Here is a 22149-nt window from a genome sequence, read left to right as displayed (position 1 = left end):
CCTTGTAAAGCCAAAATCAGTATACATACCTTTTCTCTAGCCGATCTGGTCTGGTCTCCAGTGGCGGATGCTGTGTGGAAGAGACAGCCGAAAACAACTGGTAGATGCCAGGGAAGTGACATCACCCATAGACTTAATAAAGGGCTTCCGTTGTCAGCTGCCTTGGCTGCACACGCCTATACAGAGAAGCTGCCACTGACAGCTCAGCATTGGACTGGACCGAACTGGCTGCAGAAAAGGTATGTATAGCGATTTTTGCTTTACAGGGTTAGATAAATTAGTCTTATGGGCAGTACACATGATAGGATTTTCCAACAACAGATGTTGGATGTGAGCTTGTTGTCGTAAAGTCCAACCATGTGTACACAATTCCAACGCACAAAAGTCCATGCATGCTCAGAATCAAGCAGAAGAGCCGCACTGGCTATTGAACTTAATTTTTCTCGGCTCGTAGTACCTGTTGTACGTCACCACGTTCTTGACGTTTCAGAATTTCTGACAATATTTGTGTTGCCGTGTGTATGCAAGACAAGTTTGAGCCAACGTCCTTTGGAAAAAAATCCATGCTTTTGTTGTTGGAAAATCCGATCGTGTGAACATAGCTTCAGAATGTGACTGCCAGTAGATTTAGCGTTAGTTCGTTTTAGGCTGATCTTCCACTTTAAATTACAATAGGCATGTGATTCTGACTTGAAACATAATCAGTGATGCAAGTTAAAGACTGTAATTACTCTAAGTTTGCATGGTTTAAAAAGTGATATAACCATACACAACTAAAAAGTACAAAAAAAAAAAGAGCGGTTGGGTTACAAAATAAGGTAGAAGAGTAGATGAGGAAAAAGAGAAAGACAATGAGAACGTCAGGGGAAAGGAACGAGGGGGGAAGATTTCTAGGTAGGTACCCCCATCCTCATTCTACATCCAAAACCAGTGAAGCAGAGTACTTATAGTATAGGATCTGAGCCCCCAGGTGTGGCCTTTTACATACAGTAGATGCTAAGGGGGTTTGGTCTTTGAACGTAAAAGAACCCTGGGGTTCATATTTGCTAATATTATTCATCTTGGTTTTTCAGGACCATTGTGAGATATTCCATCTTTTGGAACTCTGTGATCCTGGCCTAATACATACACTTTAATGGAGATGTAAACACTAAATTAATGACATTTAGTCTGCTAAAGCATTGTATGCCACGTTGTCAAGTAGTTGCCATTTTGTTAAAAAAAAACTAAACTTCCATCTTTTTCTTATTCTTTGTTTCATCCCTGTGATGCTGGACACCCTCGGCCTCTTTGCATACATTTCCTGTGTACATGCATACACTCCGGTGATGGCTTTATGGTATTTCACAGTGTGGGTTTCCTAATGGTGACAACAGTGGAGCATGCCTGTGTAATGTGCGTTTAAACAACCATGTAGTCTCCATCAGAATCCCATGTGGCAATGTGAAAACATAGACAAGGAAAAAGAAAACCCCACTAAGAGACTTTATAGACTTACTTATATACAAATAGTCATAAGCAACAATTACATTTAAAATCTCAAATACACATTTTTATTTATTTTATTATTTATTTTGTTAAATAAATATTGTATTTGAGATTTTAACTGTAATTGTTACTTATGACTATTTGTATATACTAAGTAGGCCTATAAAGTCCTTTAGTGGGGTTTTCTTTTTCCTTGTCTTTCATATATAGTGGGATGTTAGCTGAACCTCCTTCTTGACCACACCGTCCTTTCAACTTAGTTTGTGAAGACATAGGAGCACAAATGGGGGACAAGGACAGAGAGTTGTCATACCCTAACAGGAAGCGTCTGAACAAAGATCTTCATCGGAGGATCACCAGGTATTATTACCTAAAAGCCTCCGATTTAAAAATACTAAAAATTACTTTTGAAATGCTATTAATGTTGTAAGTGTTGTCACCCTAAGACAGGAATTGTGTTTGCTGGCAGGATCATAGTTACATAATTACACAGTTAGTCAGGCTGAAAAAGACACAAGTCCATTTAGTTCAACCAATAAAAAAATAAAAAAAATCATACAATCCCATATACACAATTCTATACCCACAGTTGATCCAGAGGAAGGCGAAAAACGCCAGCAACGCGTGCTCCAATTTGCTACAGCAGGAGAAAAAAAATTCCTTCATGATCCCCCAAGAGGTAATCGGATATTCTCTGGATTAACTTTACCTATAAATGCTAGTATCCAGTTATATTATGTACATTTAGGAAAGAATCCAGGCCTTTCTTAAAGCAATCTACTGAGCTGGCCAGAACCACCTTCCACATTTTCACAGCTCTTACGTTGAAGAAACCTTTCCGTATTTGGAGATGAAATCTCTTTTCCTCTAGATGTAAAGAGTGCCCCCGTGTCCTCTGTGATGACCATAAAGAGAATAACTCAACACCAAGTTTACTATATGGATCACTTATGTATTCGTACATGTTGGACATATTCCCCCTCAAAGAGGAACTGCAGTCTGTTCACTTTGCATATTATTTTATATATACTGTGATTCTGTACTTGCCAAATATGCTGCAGAAATCTCCCTCCACTAAGTCTGGCTGCAGCCATTGCCATTTTAACTGTTAGCAGCTGAAGCTGTGTCTGTTCACTTCCTGCATTTACAGTGGCACACCCCCAGCTCTGCAGCCCTTCAGCTCTCATTGGCCCTCTTATGATTCATCCCCCTCCCTTCCTGGCAAACTCTCACGAGAGTGAGAGAGAGAAAGCTGTGAATGATGTCATAAGCCTAGGCTAATGACCAGACAAGAAACAGGAAGTGGGCTGTATAAGGTATTTACTGTCAGAAAAAAAATCCAAAGTTAAAACAACAAGGGCAGAAGATCTAATAGATGGAAAGATGAAAAAAATACTGAAGGTCCACTCTAATCTCCTCTTCTCAAGGGAGAGAAAACATTCAGTTCCTCTAATCTTTCCCCATAGCTGAGCTCCTCCATGCCTCTTATCAGTTTAGTTGCCCTTATCTGCACTTTCTCCTGTTCCCCGATATCCTTTTTGAGAACTGGTACCCAAAACTGAACTGAATATTCGAGATGAGATCTTACTAATGATTTGTACAGGGGCAAAATGATATCTATCCCTGCAGTCCATGTTTCTCTTAACCACTTCAGCTCCATAAGGTTCACCCCTCCCCCCTTTCTGACCAGGCCATTTTTTGCAATACGACACTGCGTTGCTTTAACTGACAATTGTGCGGTCGTGTGCTGTTGTACCCAAATAAAATCTTTCTTTTGGTGGTATTTGATCACCTCTGCAGTTTGAGGTTTTTGCGCTATATATATATATATATATATATAAATATATATGTATATATATTTTTTTTTTTTATATTTTTTTACTTTCTGCTATAAAACATATCCAGTAAAAAATCTAATGTCTTCATCAATTTAGGCCAATATGTATTCTGCTAAGTTTTTGGTAAAAAAAATCCCAATAAGCGTTTAATTAAATGGTTTGTACAAAAGTTATAGCATCCACAAACTATGACATATATTTCTGGAATTAAATTTTTTTTTTACTAGTAATGGTGGTGATGAGTGATTTTTAGTGGGACTGTGACATTGCAGTGGACAAATTTGATACTAAGTTACACTTTTTGGGGACCAGTGACACCAATGCGGTGTCACTGTACAGCCACTGTACTAATGACACTGGCAGGGAGGTTGTTAACATCAGGAGCAATCAAAGGGTTAAATGTGTTCCCTGGGAGTGCTTTCTTACTGTGTGGGGGGTGGCTTAACTGTAGGAAGACAGAGATCTGTGTTCCTGCTTAGCATCAACACAAGATCTCTGTCTTCCTTCCTTGCAGAACAGTGATCTGCCTTGTTTACATAGGCCGACCACCGTTCTGCCGCTCTCACAACGAACCGGACCCACTGATTGGCTCCCACTGTGTCCAGTGAAAGCGGGTTGACATGATTTTGCTCTTAAGGGCCGCCCTGCTGAAGTAGATGCGTTAAGCGCTTAATACAGAAATTAATACAAGAACGGATATAAAAATTGCTAAAATTTTCAATTAGAGGCCTTTGTGTGTTTGCATAAATTTTTTAGTTTTTTTGCAATTTTATGGTCTAGTTTTTTGTATATAAACCCAGCCCTTATAGTGGGTGGCTCATCTACTTATTCTTTCATTGATCAGGCTCCAAGTATTCTAGGGTTCTTATTGCAATAATAAAAGAAAGGACTTTGCTTGCTTTGGAAACTGCAGCTTGGCATTACATGATGGATGTTGGCTATTATTAAAGTGGATGTAAACCCCACATTTTTTTTTTAAACTAAGGCTTGCACCTTGTACAGTATAGGATTTCATGTCATCTGTGCCCAGTCTTGCCACGGAGAGTTAATCAAGCTCTGAGCAATCATCTTATCTTTTTTCAGTCAGAGAAATAGATGTCTGTTTCTCCCCCTTGCTGTGAATGACAGGTGATTTACATATCTCATGCAAGTGTGAGAGACACATTCTGTGTACTTCAGATCTGCACCTCCTTTTCTTCTCCAGCTCTTCCAGGATTGGCTGCTCCACACCTCAGCATTATTGAGCATGCTCAAGTCATGTGGTGACTATTCTGGGTTTTGCCTGGATGTTAGTGATCATGGGGCATAATCTACAAGACTAACAAAAATTCAGTTTAAGAAATATCGATGCCTGGGCAAGGGGAGTGTAGAGGTGGGCAGGGAATCTACTGACATCACGACTCCAACCACCGGGCTGCAGCCTCCTCCGCCCCCCCCCCCACTGTCTTCTGGGAGACAGACGGCTCCCAGAAGACAGCAGGGGCCAGTGGGATTGCGCAGTGCGACTCGCTCATGTGCAGTAGGGAATCAGGCTGTGAAACTGCAAGGCTTCATTTCCTGATTCCCTTACCGAAGATGGTGGTGTTTCCACCCGAGGGCCGAGGGACAGACCGGCTTCAGGTGCCAACATCGCGGGTACCCTGTATAGGTAAGCGTCCATTATTTAAAAGCCAGCAGCTGCAGTATTTGTATCTGCTGACTTAAAAAAAAAAAAAATTGGCGGAACTCCACTTTAAACAGTGCACAGAGAGTGACTTGTAAAATGGAGACATCCTGTAAAGATGTAAAGATGAAGATTTAAAAAAAAAACACATGCAGCCACCACATCTAAGAACAGATACACTGCAATATATACAATGTTTTATCTTGGGATTGCAGCTGCATAACAATATCAGTTGGATACATTACATGCAAAAGGTGACAGATGGTAGTATTTTTAAAGGTTGTAAACTTAACTTTCCAGTGTACCATTTTTTTTTATTTATGGACTTGTAATGTCAAAATATTCAAAAATGATTTAAATTATATGTACTTGCTTTTAAAATGGCAGTAGGCATAAGATGACGCAAACGCCTCTAGTCTAATGACTTGTATACCAGGCTGTGTCTATCATTGTACTATATCTTTCTGACAAGTAATGTCTTGGTCCCCTCACCTTTCACTAGAACATTCTATACTATTAAACACTTGGTGTTCATTACCTGATGTGTGTAGGGGGGATACCAATATACATTATTTTTCCCATGATCTTTCCCTTCTGTTTCATGTCTTTAAGCTGCCTTTCCAGTATCACTTCATACATGTCCTGCGGAAACTATGCTAATAAATCTGGAGCTATTTATCAAGTTAATGGGTGTTTTACTGCAACCAGAATTTAAGCTTGCACTGTGGTAGAATTAAGTATCAGGATAACTTAAAAAAATATATAGCACTCAGGAAATAAGATAGAACCTTTGGCCTTTATCTGTAGTTTAATGTAAGATGGTTTGTTAACACCTTTAAAATGAAAAGCTTATATACAAAAATACTTATTGAGTAGTGCCATGACCGCTGGCAAAACATACCTTCAATGAACAGTAATGCACTGCAGATATTTGTTGCAGTGCATTGTAATACAAAGTTAATTGCACCGAATCCATATATCTACAGTGCAATACAACACACCTGTATTGTAGTGAAGCACAGCACATAGATGTACATACTATATGTGCATAGGCCCGTGCTGAACAAAAATTTTGTAGAACCAATTATTTTTTTGTGTGCATTAAGGTGCATGATTGCCTCATTTTAAATAGACTACTTAACAAAACATGCCTTAATGTATGAAAAATTGCGTATTGCGTGCTATTGTGTGAATGGGCCTGATGATAAACATTCAAATTGAATGACAGACTAAGCACACAATTTGATCTTATTTTTTTTTTAACAATGAGATTCATAATGCCAGAGCTCGACAAGGAAGGCATAGAAGTCTTGGCAGAAATAGAAAACATATCTTACTGAAATTAGTTGTAAGAGAAACAGACAGAGAATGAACAGGGTGAATGTAATATGACAGCCCTCCACTTGCATCATTTTGGCTGCCCTCTATCATCTCTCTCTAAAGACTAACATTTTTATGTAGCTTTTAGAGTTTCTTCCGATAATCATGTTACAATGTATTATTGATAACGGCAAGGATTATAGGATATGAGCCATTACATATGTAACATGCCTCAAAAAGAAAACACAGCGTATCTCACAAAAAATAAAAATTGGTAGGCTAAAATATCTCTAATGCCGCGTACACACAACCGGACTTTCCATCAGAATAACCTCTGACGGTCTTTCCGACGGAGTTTCGACCAAACGGACTTTACAACACACGATCACGCAAAATGTCTGTTTCGAACGTGATGATGTAAAACGGGACTAGAAAAAGGAAGTTCAATAGCCAGGCTCCAATAGCTGCCCTTGTGTTGTTTTTGGTCGGAATAGCATACAGATGAACGGTTTTTCCGATAGGAATTGATTCCGTCGTACAGATTTAAAACATGTTCTATTTCTAGGTCCGTGTAAATTTTTGAATAAAAAAGTCAGCTGAAGTCCACACACAATCGGAATATCCAATGAAATTATTCCATCTGACCTTTTCTGGCGGAAAGTCCAGTCGTGTTTACGCGGCATAACTCATTCTCCAAACTCACAAGACACAGTATCAGAGGATCTTCATTTGGCCATATAGTTGGTCATATATCAGCAGACTTCCATTTGAAGTTTTTGTGCTCAGAAGTGCCTTAAGATTTTCAAATGGTTTGTGGGGTCAAAATGTGTCTCTTTTCCTACTGTAGTCATGGGAAACTTTGAAGGAGAAAGATGGAAAATGTTTCTTGAATGAAGAAAATTCTAATTGTGAATGTGTTGTTGTTTTTTTTGGGGGGGGGGGTTGCATGTATTGTAATGAATTTCTGGAATTCAATTCAAATAGCAGGTCTGGATGTCTCTCACTTTAAGAAAAAAAAATCCGACAAACAACTTTTTAGAATTTCTGTATGAGCATGCAAACGAAAATCAAAGCATCTATGGCCAACATTAGAAAATGTTGGGATTGATTTACAAAGGCAGTAGAGGCTGTTTCACTTTGTAAAGTGTATGCTCACCTAGCTCAGTAAAGAAGATGAAGCAGTGTTACCTTTGAGCACCAATCACATTCAAAGTATATTTGAGCTCAATGAAATTTTGGCATTTTTATCAACTAAATAAAACCCAGGAGTGTCAACACAAAAGGTGTGCAAAGGATTACATTTAGGGCTCATGCACACTGCAGCTCAAAGAAGCTGCTCCTAAAGGCATTTGAGCTTTTTTTAGGCTCTCGTTTTTCTCTGCCTGGAAACTCCCCTCCATGTTAGCCAATGTGTCCATACACACTATTGCCCCATACACACAGTAGGACATTCCGACCGCAAAATCCGTCAGAATTTTTCAGACGGATTTTGGTCAAAATTTGTGTTGCGTACACATGGTCGCACAGGGTTGTCGGAAAATCCGATCGTTCGGACCGAGGTGATGTACAAAACGTACCCCTGGACTATGTAGAGGCCAGTAGCCAATAGCTTTCGTCTCCAATTTTTTTCTGAGCATGTGTGGCAATTGCAGTGCGGAATTCTCTACACACGATTGGAAAAAGTCCGATCGGATTTTGTTTTTGGAAAATGTTAGATCCAGCTCTCAAACTTTTTCCGTCTGAATTTCCTCTGATACTGTGTCTTGTGAGTTTGGAGAATGAGTTATGCCACGTCTATGCCACATTCTATTTCACCTTAATGCATAGAATGTTAATGTGAAAAACCTTGAGGGTTTACAATCCCTTTAAGCCCTCGTTCACACTAAGGGTGGGTTGGAAATCGTGCGGGTTCAGCTCAATTCGCACATTTGAAATCGGCCCAATGTGAATGTGAGCTAAAAAAGAGAACATTTACTTACACATGACTAGATAATTAAAGTTAACACATATTCATCTTATCCACCAAGCTGAGTGAACATTCACTTTGCAAAGTGAATATACACTTTACAAAGTAAATGTGCCTTATCCATTTTGATAAGTCAACCCCACAGCATGTGGATCCCTTTTTGATCACTATCTGATCGTCAGATCAGAATCCATGTTTTTTTGTTTGAAACCATGGACTGTCGAAGTAAAACTTGGAGTTGGATGAAGCTGGACCGAGAAAAGCAATTTAATACATTTTTAATATTCAAAGCAAACTGACCATGTCCATGTCTCCATGCTTTATTTTGTTGAGAAATCACTTTGAAAAAACCCTCCTAACCACGGCCATCTTGAGTAAGGGAAGATGATTCATGTAGCATTTACTTCCTAGAATACATCCAACCTTAGCTCAGACCTGCAGGCAGGAGGGTGTGTCTAGCTGAGAAATGCCTTCCTCCCCCACTGAAGACTCCTGGGATATATGACATCATTTTGGCCTAGGCAAGAAAACAGGAAGCAACTAAAGAATTGTCAAAAAAGAAAAAATGTTTAAAACAAGTAAATATAATATACCTTTTTCGATCTATTTACTAAGGCTAGCGGCATAAGGATTAAAAAAAGTTAATTTGATTGAGGGAGTTAAATTTCACTGTAATCTGCCATCACACTAGCCTACCTGTACTCCACCAAATCTGGCAAATTTGGTCTGGTTCCTGATGAACTGGCTGAAATTCGAGCTGTGGATGGCTCGGTTAGCACCCTCTGCCCAACACCCTTGTGAAAATCGAAGGAGCTGAGAGCAAAATAATTGACTGAAGAGCGCCCGCGCCCAATCTGATGCAGTCACTGTTCAGGTATTGTGACAACTGCAAGCGCTGGCTGTCAGAATATAACAGCACACAGCGAAAATTCTTTCATTCATGCTGTTTAGTGTGGATGGGAGAAGCAATACATTTCTCTTAGGGCCAGTTCACACCATAGGAACGCAGTCCGGATGCATTCCAGATGCTTTTCTGCATGCACATTTTAGACGTGCTTTTGATTCGGTCCAGTGCATTTTTGGTGCAGTTTTAATGCAGTCCAGTACACATTTTCACCCTTTTTTTTCTAACCTTAACGACCAGTTCACACCATAAGAATGCAGTCTGGATGCGTTCCAGATGCTTTTCTGCACGCACATTATTTTACGTGTTTTTGATGCATTACAGTGTGTTTTTGGTGCATTTTTAACGCAGTCCAATGCGTTTTTCCCCTCCCTTTTTTCTTAACCTTAACTGGTTCCCAACTAGCCGCTGCAGTTATATTGCAGCAGGTTGGCTCCCCTGGGCGAGCCGACGACGGAGCCGATGTGTGTGCCCGGCGGTTGCGATTGCGCTGGGCACCCATGATTGATCCTGAGAGAGACAGAACGGAGGTCTGTCAATTTAAATAGACAGATCTCCATTATGTCAGGGGTGAGGAGACTGATCAGTTGTTCCTAATGCTTAGGAACAACAATTGATTTCCTCCCCCAGGCAGTCCCATCCCCCCACAGTTAGAAACACTCCCTAGGTAACACATTTAACACCTTGATCGCCCCCCTAGTGTTAACTCCTTCCCTGCCAATGACATTTATACAGTAGTCAATGGCTATTTATAGCCCTGATTGCTGTATAAATGTCAATGGTCCCAAAAAAGTGTCAAACGTGTCCAATCAGTCCTCCTCAATGTCACAGTCCCAATAAAAATCTCATTTACTAGCAAAACATTTAAAAAAAAAAAAAAATAATAAAAATGCCATAAATATATCCCCTATTTTGTAGATGCTATAACCTTTGCACAAACTAATAAATATACACTTATTGTGATTTTTTTTTACCAAAAATATGTAGAAGAATACATATTGGCCTAAACTGAACTTTGTTTTATTTTTTGGGATATTATAGCAAAAAGTAAAAAATACATTTTTTTTTTCAAAATTTACACTTTTTTTTATAGTGCAAAAAATAAAAACCGTAGAGGTTATCAAATACCACCAAAAGAAAGCTTTATTTGTGTTGGGAAAAAAGGACATGAATTTTGTTTGGGTTCAGGGTTGCACTACGGCGCAATTGTCAGTTAAAAGAACGCAGTGTCGTATCGCAAAAAAGGACCTGATCATTAAGGGGGTAAAGCTTCCGGGGCTTAAGTGGTTCAATTAGAACTTGTGTGTTCCAATGCATTTTTTGTGCATTCCTGTGCGTTCCAGTGCGTTTTACAGCCAGTACAGACAAGTGCAGGAAAAATGCTGCATGTTCTACTTTTTTTTTCTGTAACGCACTGCAACTCCAAACACTGGTGTGAACTGTGCCATTAAAAACCATATACATTTCTTTCCACGCATTTTTGATGCAGAAAAAAACACACTGGACTGCATGTGGTGTGACCTGACCCTAAAAAATGACATGTGTGGTCCAGTGCATTTTTGGTGTGTTTAGGTGCATTCCAGTGTGTTTTTGATTTGTTTTACAGCATTCCAATACAGTCCGCTGCACGAAAAATGCAGCAAGTTTTACTTTTTTTTCTAGAACTGGAACGCACTGCAACTGCAAACACTGGTGTGAACTGTGCCATTGAAAACCATATAACCTACTCACATGCCTTTTTTTTGATGCAGAAAAAAAAATGCACTGGGCTGCATGTGGTGTGAACTAACCCTTATTCAACCCACAAAGCTGAATGAGAAATCTTAACATATATGGCCAGCTTAAGGCTACCTGTTTCGGATACAAACCATTTCTCAGTGTATATTTTCTATACTGTGGATATTCGATTTGGCTGGAGATGATGAAAAAAAAGTTGATGGAGAGAAGTAGTCACATGGAAACAATGTGAACAATGTGAATGGCACTTCAGAAAGTTAGGAAATAATTTCTTTCCTGTGATGGGTAATATAAGTGCCGGAGCAGATAGAAGGCAAATTGAAATTGATGTTGGAGTAGAATTGCTGATAATAGTGGCCAGATACAGAGAGTGAGCAAATGTGGTTTAAGGTGCAGAAGGTCAACATGGAGAGAGGATGTGGAATCTTTTTCTCCTGCTCTTACCGATTGATTCTTCATATCAGATCGCTTCTATATCTCAGCCTACAGCTCTCTCTATAAACTCACCTGAGCCTCAGTTAGCTATGGTTTCTCTAAGTACAGATATGAGTGTAAATATTCTTAGTAAATCTGTGTAATGTGCCGTGCTTATATAGGAAACATATTTTGTCTTATTTTGTGCAATTACACAGGAAAATTATAGAAAGTCATTGGAATACTGGAGGAAATGTATATTATTATAGTGAATCTAAAGCCAAAGATCGTTTTTAGTTGAGGATAGAACAAGGTTAAAATCCCAGATTGTTGTTTTTTGCTGTCTGTTTTACTTTGGGGAAATTTCACTTGCCTTCCTGTTTCAAGAAACCTTTTGTTGTGGTGACAAATGTAATGCCCTGTACACACGATCGGACTTTCCGACAGAAAATGTGCGATCGGACTGTGTTGTTGGATATTCCGATCGTGTGTGGGCTCCATCTGACTTTTTCCGTCTGAATTTTCGACACACAAAGTTTGAGATCTTGTTCTAAAATTTTCCGACAACAAAATCCGATTGTTTAATTTCCGATCATGTGTAGACAATTCCGACACACAAAGTGCCACACATGCTCAGAATAAATTACGAGACGAAAGCTATTGGCTACTGGCCTCTTTATAGTCCTGTTGTGCGTGTTGTACATCAACTCGTTCTGAATGATCGGATTTTCCGACAACTTTGTGCGACCATGTGTGTATACAAGACAAGCTTGGGCCAAAATCTGTAGGAAAAAATCCAACGGATTTTGTCGTCGGAATGTCGGACCGTGTGTACTGGCATAACACATTAGATTTCCCAACTCTTTTTATCTGAGTAAAAGGCAAGAGGCTGAATCTCTCAGATGGTAAGAAAACATGACGGGGTTCTAATATTTGCTTGTTCTATCCAATATGAGAAAACAAGATTTGGATAGACATACAATTTAAAGAGGAAGTAAACCCTGATGGGTTTACTTCCTCTTTTTTTCCCTGCAAAGGTAAAGCATAATGGACTACTATGCATCGCATAGTAGCTCATTATGTGTCACTTACCTGACACAGGAGCCAGCGAAGTCGCCGCTGATCCCTGTAGTCCGCCGCGTCCATCTTGCTGGTGGCGTCTCGCAGCTCCGACCAATGACAGCGGCGAAGCCGCGATGACGTCACTCCCGCGCATGCGCACGGGAGTCGCGCCTCGCAGCTCCGCCGCTGTCATACGGCGAGGCCGCGATGACGTCACTCCCGCGCATGCGCACGGGAGTCGACAAATTTGGCAAATCCATTCTTGGACTTGCCGCATTTAGTGCGCATGCGCGCCGCTGTCTACGGCGCATGCGCCGTAGACAGCGGTGCCCATTTTCGGGCAAATATCTCCTAAACCATATAGGTTTAGGAGATATTACTTGGACCTACAGGTAAGCCTTAATCTAGGCTTACCTGTAGGTCAAAGTTGTTTGGAAGGGTTTACTTCCATTTTAAGTACCACTACCTACACTAGGTACATTCTATAAGTAGCTGCAATTTCAGTTAAAGTTTAATCTACTTATGTTTTGCCTTCTTTAGTTCATCCAATAATAATGAAATTTTAAATAAAGACTCATGAATGTGCAACATGACCTTGAAATATATTTTTGTGAAATTGCAAAACCCAACAAAAGCTTTAAACATAAAATTTAAATAAAACCCTTCCAGCTTCATGACATAACTTATTTTGATCCCAGTGAAGCTATTTTTTTTACAATATATATATATATATATATATATATATATATTTACATTGGGGGCTGATATCCCTTGATGTCTCACGTTTGAGACAGAGAAAGGGACTGAGAACAGAGGTTCCCTAGTTCTTTTCTCTGCAGCCTCAGCTGCTCTGGGCAGTGAATGAATGGAAATTGCTCTGTGCTTAGCGGCTTCCCCTTCATTCACAAACTGAACAATAGTAAACACAGTTATGATCTGCACCAATCACTAATGGTATTCATTCAGAAAAGAAAGGGGCCAGTAAATACAATATTTACTGGCCCCTTCCCCACTCTCCATCCTGACTTATCCCCGACCCCCAGCCAGTGGGAGCCGGCAGTGCAGCGGAGAGGTTCAATGAAGCACATGGGGCCAGGCAACATAACCAAGAGAACCCTGGAGGGGAGGGGCGGTGGGCAGCATTTAGTGGAACCAATGGCTGTATTTTACTCTCTGCAGCCCGCTGAATGCCAGAAGGATGATGAGGAGGAGAAGCTGGCATTGCCGGCATTCAGCTGCTGCAGGAAGGAGAATGTAGCCATTGATTGCACTTAATGCTACTCCCACCGCCCCTCCTCTCAAGGTTCCATGGTCAGCAACCAAGGAATGCGATCTACCCATCACCTGCCCAAGATTGATGGGTAGATTGTAATAATGGGTTGCTGACCCCCGCACTAAGGCAATGCAGAGTCTTTGCAGTGCATCAGACACATGGTAATGCACTGGGGTTAACTGTGTTGCTAAGAATGTTGCACTTTTTTGGATGTTATAGTGCTTTGCCAACCTATTTATATGAGTAGGCGGCTTTAAAGTGAACCTCCACCCAAAAGGGAATCTCTGATTGTCTGCCCCCCCTCCACTGCTGCGACATTTGGCACCTTTTGTGGGGGAAGAGGGGGCGGGTGCCTGGTTTTCACAGGTACCCACTCCCACTTCCGTCTCAGTTTGCCAGAGTGAACTGAACCTGAAGTTCAGCCCCCTCCTCCTTCCCCTGTAGCTGGCTCATTCACAGAACACAGCTGCAAGGCTTCACTGCCAGTTTCCCTTAGTCTAGATGGCGGCGCCAGCACCCGATAGCCAATTGAAAAATCGGCTTGGGTGAGGACACCGCTGGATTAGGTAAGTGCTCTAATATTAAAAGTCAGAAGATAGGGTATATTTTTCTAAAGGAGCCTGGGGCTCCTCTTTAATGTATAAATGTTAAAATGACAAAACATGCAATAATGCAACACACCAGAACACCAAGGTGTTAATAGGCTCTAGATTCTGTGGCTGATAACAATGTCACTTTTAGATACCCAGCCATGAAGCCTTCTGATGATTAGATCAGGAATAATCATGTCTTCATATGGGCATATCACTTTCTGATATGTACTATCACACCTCAGTATAGATATAAAACTTGCTAACATAATGTAGAAGAACATTCAGCAAATATAGAACACAGAATTATCCTTCATTACAAAAATGACAAAGATGGGTAATGTCAAAGGTTTTTTTATAACATGAACCAAGGAAGAGAAGTGCAAAACACTTGGTGGCCTGTTGTAAGTGGAGCCTTTTGTGCAGATAAATGACTTTTCTTTCTACTTGTCTGCGAAAAGAGAAATGTACTGCCAATTTTCTAGAGTACAGTCCATAGAGACTTTTGCTTTCTAGTCTTGCTGAAAGCTCCTTTCATCTTGAACTCATAGAATGCCTTTTGTTTGTGGGGGAAAAATTATTTGTAATTTCAAAATTAAAGTCCAACCTAAAGATTAAAGGTGGATTGTACCCACATGACATTTCTGTAAGTTCCTCTTCATCCAAAATGTTACCAAGGAGTAGTGTGTTCTCTCCAAACCTACCAAGGATTTGATAACAGCAGGTCTTTGCACAAATTGTGTATCGGTAAGATTCTGCTAGGCCTTTTGAAAACAGAATAGCTAGGAGTCCCCACTAACTAATGGACTTCAAATAGAACAGGAAGATTTTTGAATGCCAGATACTTACAGTACTTGAATGTAGTCCACACCATGTAAGTAATGTGCTTGAGAGTTGCTTTATTAGGGACATCAAATTGTTTTTACTCGGCTTAGCAAGATACTATTTTGGTAGGGTTATTGATCTTTTTTTTTGCTCTAAGCAACTGCTAATAATTGCTATATATATATAGGATATAGTAATGTATTAATTTATAAGAAATGTAAAATTACTTCATGTATTCAGTTGTGTATGTATAAAGATTATTAATAAAAAACATAATTGAATAACTTCACTTAGCACAATTTGCATGAAACATTACCACACACGATGACCCCCATGGCATATCCAGAAACATTTCATCCTTTTATTCTGTCAGTGAACTTATCGTTATGGTCTACATTCCAAATTTCTAAGACAGTTTCTAAAATTGTTTAGCTAAAAGACAAGCCATTGCCATGCCCCAGGTCATACATCCACAAATTCACATTGAAAAAACTGTGTCTGGAATTATACCCTCAAGGATTTACAGGTTGTTATTTAACATTTATTGCAGTTAAGAGCAATATAAATACTTTTAGTGTTTAAAGTTGAACTACAGCCAAATTGTACAGCTGTATGTGAGCTGTCATGAAGCTGGCAAACTGCACTATTGCAAAACATCATCAAGGTACTGAGATCCTCCTTGTGCTATCCTTTACGTTTGGGCTTTCAAAGCACAGTCATGTGTCTCTCCTAAAGGCCATCAGCTGAGTCTATCTCATTAGCTCTATCCCAGGGGGCAAATTCCCTCTTGCCCCCAGCCCAATCAACCCCCCCCCCCCTATTTGTTACTTTGTGCTGCTCTAGTTGCAACTAGAAGCCAATTTGATAAACTAAGGTTTGACAGCCAGGATTCAGGAACACAAGGCCATGCTAAGGTAGTCTTATTGACTTTCAAAGGTTAGTTCAGCAATCTCCTCAGCTGTTGTGTTCTGACACTCTGATTAGCTTTCTCTGCCATTGACTGAGAGTGCTGATTGGGAGTCAATCGGTTGCTGCTTTTCCAGCATGCTGGTCCGACTGAAGCCAGCCAGCTTCTGTTGGACAGACTGACATAAACACGGGCTGAATGTCTGCCTTTTTTCGTTTTTGACCGGCCGTTCTCTCCCGACATTCGGCCCATGCGTACGGGGCTTTACAACTCTTTGCTTGGCTCTAGTCGAGTTTATAGCGTCTTATTTTAAAGCTAAACTCCAGACAAACAACTAAATAGATATGTTAGAGCTGTTTTAGGCTTAATGTACCCAGGACATTTTTTCAACCTCTCCTGAATGATTTAACTTAACAGATAGTAACCCACAATTAAAACATCCGTTTTGCCGCGCCTACATGCCACATTTATCCGCGTTTGCGTTTAGAAACATTTTAAAAAAATATGCCCAAAATTAAAAATGCCTGTAAACGAAACATGGCTAAACGTTACAGCGTTTAGAAGCATTTGGCAATAGAGCAATAATTATATACCTAGACTACCTCTGTAACTTAAAACATGCAACCTGTAGAATTTTTTAAACGTCACCTATGGAGATTTTCAAGGGTAAAAGTTTGTTGCCATTCCACGAGCGGGCGCAGTTTTGAAGCGTGACATGTTGGGTATCAATTTACTCAACATAACATTATCTTTCACAATGTAAAAAAATATTGGGCTAACTTTACTGTTGTCTTATTTTTTAATGCAAAAAAGTGCTCTTGTAAGACCGCTGCGCAAATACGGTATGACAGAAAGTATTGCAATGACCGCCATTTTATTCTCTAGGGTGAAATTGTATAAAAAAAAAAGTAATTTTCTAGCAAAAAAAAGTTTTTAACTTGTGAACAACAAATCTCAGAAAGAGGCTCGGTCCTTAAGTGGTTAAATGAACCTGTGTACATGTACCGATAAGATAACATTGGATGAGTTCAGGGAAAGCTGAAAAAGCATCCAACTGCCTCTGAACGTCTGTTTACCAGCAGCAGTGTACATGAGTCCTTATGATTCCATCCACCCAATTGTGAGGGTTGCATAGGCCTAACACACAGTACAGCCTGTATGTGACTGGACAATGGCAAAGCAGCAACAGACTGATGTGGTCATCTTTCTATTCTGTCCTTCTATTAGCATGTTCCTCATCAGTACCAGATTGATCGAAAGTACAGGCCCTCCCTCTGACAGTCTGTGCACTGCTACACAGGGAATTAAATGTGTCCAAATATAAGCCACATCCAGGTACTTATACTGGCTTCATTTTAAATATTGATTTTTATAATAAATGTATAACATACTAGACAAGAGTTCTCTGTCTGCAGAATCTAAATATAAGATGTTTGCTGTCCCTTAAGCAGCCCATACATTATGCTATTTTCTTTCCTTCCACCATGGGTGGAAGGAAAGAAAATTGCTTGATTCCCCCATCAACACAGTCATTGTTAATGGGGGGATCCCTCCCATTGCGCTGTTGTGTTCTGTTGGTGGGGAGCGTGGGGAGACTTTCCTGCTGGCAGAACACAATGATTTGAGCTTCTGGCTTATAGCCAGTGGCACTAATCGTTCAGGAAAAACAGGCTTATTGTACACAAATCGATCGATGGATCAATTTGTGTACAACCAGCGTACCTATACATGAATCGAAATTCGTTCAATCCCTGCTGAACCGGCCAAATTTTCGATCAAAAACTTGACCAAGCTGAATCTTCCCTATTGTAATCAATTAGCACATATCTCTTATCCTATTAGATGTGACCAGTAAGCGTTTCCCTTGTTAATCCCCCTCCCTCTGTGTTTTGCTGTGAGGCCTGAGTCCTGCTAAAAATACTTCTCTTGTTTTGAGCCATCCTGGTGTTGGCACCATTGAGGGCGCTTTATAAAAAGATTTAACTCTGCCTTAAATCATCACGCATTTCGAGAGGAAGTTTCAATAGGCAAACCTCGCCTCATTTTCATGAAAAAGGATCCATACGGATAAAACTCTTTGCCATCACTAATGACCGTTTACCTATCCATGGCACATTTAATAATAGCAAGTAAACGGTGGTCCGTGCTGGATAAAGCCTCGCCGCGCTCTTGTTTAAATCCTCTTGTGTAGTTTTGATATCTAAAATGGAAGCTGTGATGCTGCATAAGTCAATTAAAGCATTAGGTAATCTAATTGTGCTGTAGCCACAAAGTAGCTTAAAAGCTGCACTGCCAGTGAATAGTACACGGGCGCTTCCCCCAACCCCCTTTGGCTTGGCTATCCCCCATGGTCTTTATAGGAAAAAAAAAAACAGGGAATAGAGAAAATACACAGAAGGACAACAATAGGTCCGGAGGGACTTGCTCATGCAGATGTTGGGAAAGCCAGTACGCTTAGCCAGAGGGCAAGAAATACTTTGTGTGTATGGAGAGAGCTGTATGCCTGTAATATAATCAACAAAGAAAAAAAAAAAGGGGGGGGGGGGGGTTCTGACCAGCGTTGCTGAAATTTTGGAATTTGTTTTGCCCTTAGCAAGTCTCTCAATCTTGTCTCTGTTCATTAGTTGCTGGGAGAAACTGATCAGCAGAAAAATTGTGCAATTAAACTTACTTATCCTGCAGACATTGATGTGTGATTAACATTCTTCATGCTGCTTTGATTACTTGCTTTGTTCAGCATGTATGAATTGGAAGGCGACACTCTGTTCTGCAAGGAATATCTGTAAGGAACATTTCTTAGGAAACAATAAAAACGATCGACAAATCCTGTACTACAGTTTAGTCTTAATAAAGAAAAGAAGTAAATGCAGAGTTTCACACATTAGTTACCCTATTGTATGTGAGTTTTTTTTTAATAATTCATTATTGATTTATTACTTTATTTTAAATTCATGGTTAAGCTGTTTTGTTTTCTTGATTTGTAATTGCTGGAAAGTTTTGGAGAATTGACAAAATTGTTGCACAATTTAAAGCTCACCATTAGTCAAGAAATGTTTTTCTTTGCTTAGTATAACATTAGGTAGACTTAGAACTTCTGTAAAGTCCTTAATTTTGCCACATTTCCTTAGAAACGTTATAGAAAATCTTCCAACATGAGGGGAATCCTGCCTTGAATATCTGTTCCTTTCAGGAGATTCCTCCTCAACTCATGTCTATGTGGCAGCTGTAAAAAGTTTTGATTTCCCTTCACTTTCTGTGCTGGTGACAACAATTACCAAAACAGATAGTTATGAATCTGTAAAACAGAAACATGGCCATAAGCAATCTTACAGAGGTTCTCTTCCTTCTCCACTCTGTCCAAAGCTTTAAAAAAAAACTTTTGGCTAAAATTCTGTTAAAAATAATTTAAGAAAGAGAATAGTGGGTAGATTCCTTTTTTTTAATAAACATAATATAGAAAAAAACACCATTATTAATATTATACAATAAATAAAAAAATACTTGCAGATTTTTGCATTTTTACGGTGAACATACTAGAAGAAGACTAATATATTTATAGTACTGTTTTGAATAGATTCATTGTTTTTGCCAGCAGTGCAGGAGAAATTATGACTTCTGGACCCACCAAAGCCAGAAAGATGTCCATACAGGGGTCACCTTCCTACATGGAAAGGTCTCAGGTACAGTTCTAGTAGTAAACTAAAGTGGATCACCTCAGCAGTTTATAGAGCAACATACCAAACGTTAGTATTTGATTATCCATAATTTTTTCCTTAGTCATGATGGGTGTAGATGAATTGGTAAGGCTATATTTATAAACGTAATAAAAGCTAATGTAAACTCTAATGCCAAGATGTTTCAGTGTTATATAAGTATTAACATCCTTATATATATCTTTTCTCTTCCTCAGATTTGCGGTTTGCAGCTGACGCCAAAGTATATATGATTTAGAAGCAGATCGTTTACCTCAGGAAATGCACTTCAACCAGATAAATAAATATTGATTTAATGGGTAAGCATATTCCCCCATACCATTAAGACATGTTAATTATGCATTTAGCAGAGCCTTTTTATGGATGTATGTTCATATGTTCCGCAAAGAATTCTAAAAATGGTTCAAAATTTGTAACTTATGTGTAACTTTCGTTAGGTTTCTAAATGTTGGTTATTTTGTGATTAGCCACAATTTGGAACTTAATATGCATAGCATAGAGTACTGAACAATTAAAACTTCTCTCAAGTTTTTATTGCCTCTGGAATTAGGATGGTGGACTCCAAGTTTGGTGAAGATTCCGAGTGAACTTCAAATGATTGCTAATGTGCGGCACCTCTCTGTTGTCAGGTAGAGACCCTACAGGGTTGCTGGGAAAATCAGCTTTGGCCACTTAGTCTTTATTAACAATTTTAGTGTTGCCAATAAAATTCATATGTGGACCAATCCTTACAGCTTGGTACTTTCAACATTTTACTCCATACAAGTTTTTCTTGCAGTCTGTTACCTACTAGATATATCCACCATCTCTATTTGTCCTGGTGACCCCAAAGTAAAAAAAAAATTGAAAATCTTACAGTTACTAGTCACACGAAGATGACCCACATTGCACCACATCCCAAAAATAATAATAGATATGTACACCAAAAAAAAGGTTGGAATTTTAATGGTGCTGTAATCTTGTGAAAAAACCAATACAAAAAAAAAATGAGTAAAAGAATTTTACATTTCATTACATAGAAAAGTTAAAAAAGTTATGATATCCTAAAGAAGACCTGGGTCTCTCCCTGTGTATGTAAACCCTAACAAACTAGGACCAATAATAATAGACTCAACACTTTGTACAAGGCCTGCTGTAAGTGTTCAAACAGGATAGCAATCTTCAACATGTGGAGGCTATATGTAAAAATTGGTCCCAACGTGTTTTGCAGTTGATCGTGGAAAGGGTGCTAGAGAATGCACATACGTTGGTATAGAAATACATAATAAATATTGAGACTGATGAATATCTACATATACATTGTTGATGCAACAATGAATAACAAGGTAAGAATACTACAGGATGCTACGTGTCATCCAGGAGCGCAGAGACAATACCCCAAGGACCATGCACCAGGTTTAGAGAAAGATGAAGAAGGCAAAAGCAGACTCAAAGCGAGGGGCTAATTTATCTGTATTGATTTGAGTTTACCATGAGAAAAGAGATATAGAAATATATATAGTATCTCACAGTGAGTAGACCCCTCACATTTTTCTAAATATTTTATTATATCTTTTCATGTGACAACACTGAGGAAATTACACTTTACTAGAATGTAAAGTAGTGGGTGTGCAGCTTGTATAACGGTGTAAATTTGCTGTCCCCTCAAAATAACTCAACACACAGCCATTAATGTCTAAACCGCTGGCAACAAAAGTGAGTAATGTCCAAATTAGCTAGGGGCCCAATTAGCTATTTTCCCTCCTGTCATGTGACTTGTTAGTGTTACAAGGTCTCAGGTGTGAATGGGGAGCAGGTGTGTTAAATTTGGTGTTATCACTCTCACTCTCTCATACTGGTCACTGGAAGTTCAACATGGTATCTCATGGCAAAGAACTCTCTGAGAATCTGAAAAAAAGAATTGTTGCTCTACACGAAGATGGCCTAGGCTATAAGAAGATTGCCAAGACCCTGAAACTGAGCTGCAGTACGGTGGCCAAGACCGTACAGCAGTTTAACAGGACAGATTCCACTCAGAACAGGCTTCGCCGTGGTCGACCACTTGAGTGCACGTGCTCAGCATCAAATCCAGAGGTTATCTTTGGGAAATAGATGTACGAGTGCTGCCAGCATTGCTGCAGAGGTTGAAGGGTTGGGGGGGGGGGTCAGCCTGTCAGTGCTTAGATTATACCTCGCACACTGCATCAAATTGGTCTGCATGGCTGTCATCTCAGAAGGAAGCCTCTTCTAAAGATGATGCACAAGAATGCCCCCAAACAGTTTGCTGAAGACAAGCAAACTAAGGACATGGACTACTGGAACCATGTCCTCTGGTCTGATGAGACCAATATAAACTTACTTATTTGGTTCAGATGGTGTCAAGCGTGTGTGGCGTCAACCAGGTGAGGAGTACAAAGACAAGTATGTCTTGCCTACAGTCAAGCATGGTGGTGGGAGTGTCATGGTCTGG

The 22149-nt window shown here is 39.7% G+C and overlaps 1 protein-coding gene across 1 annotated transcript in view; it reads left to right on the top strand.

The window, feature by feature from the left end:
• LOC143983704 (fidgetin-like) overlaps window positions 1-22149 on the top strand; it is a 131518-nt gene that overhangs the window by 90131 nt on the left and 19238 nt on the right. Inside the window, exon 2 of the mRNA XM_077483710.1 lies at window positions 19898-19999. Coding sequence (XP_077339836.1) covers window positions 19996-19999 — 4 coding nt within the window. The 5' untranslated portion in view covers window positions 19898-19995. The remainder of the gene's footprint in view (window positions 1-19897; window positions 20000-22149) is intronic.

This window comes from Lithobates pipiens, unplaced genomic scaffold, assembly GCF_037356315.1.
Source record: "Lithobates pipiens isolate NorthernLeopardFrog02 unplaced genomic scaffold, aLitPip1_a1.2 Scaffold_16, whole genome shotgun sequence".
In the NCBI taxonomy this organism is placed as follows: Eukaryota; Metazoa; Chordata; class Amphibia; order Anura; family Ranidae; genus Lithobates; species Lithobates pipiens.
Note: the sequence above shows the minus strand (reverse complement) of the source record. Positions and strands in the feature narration are given on the sequence as shown.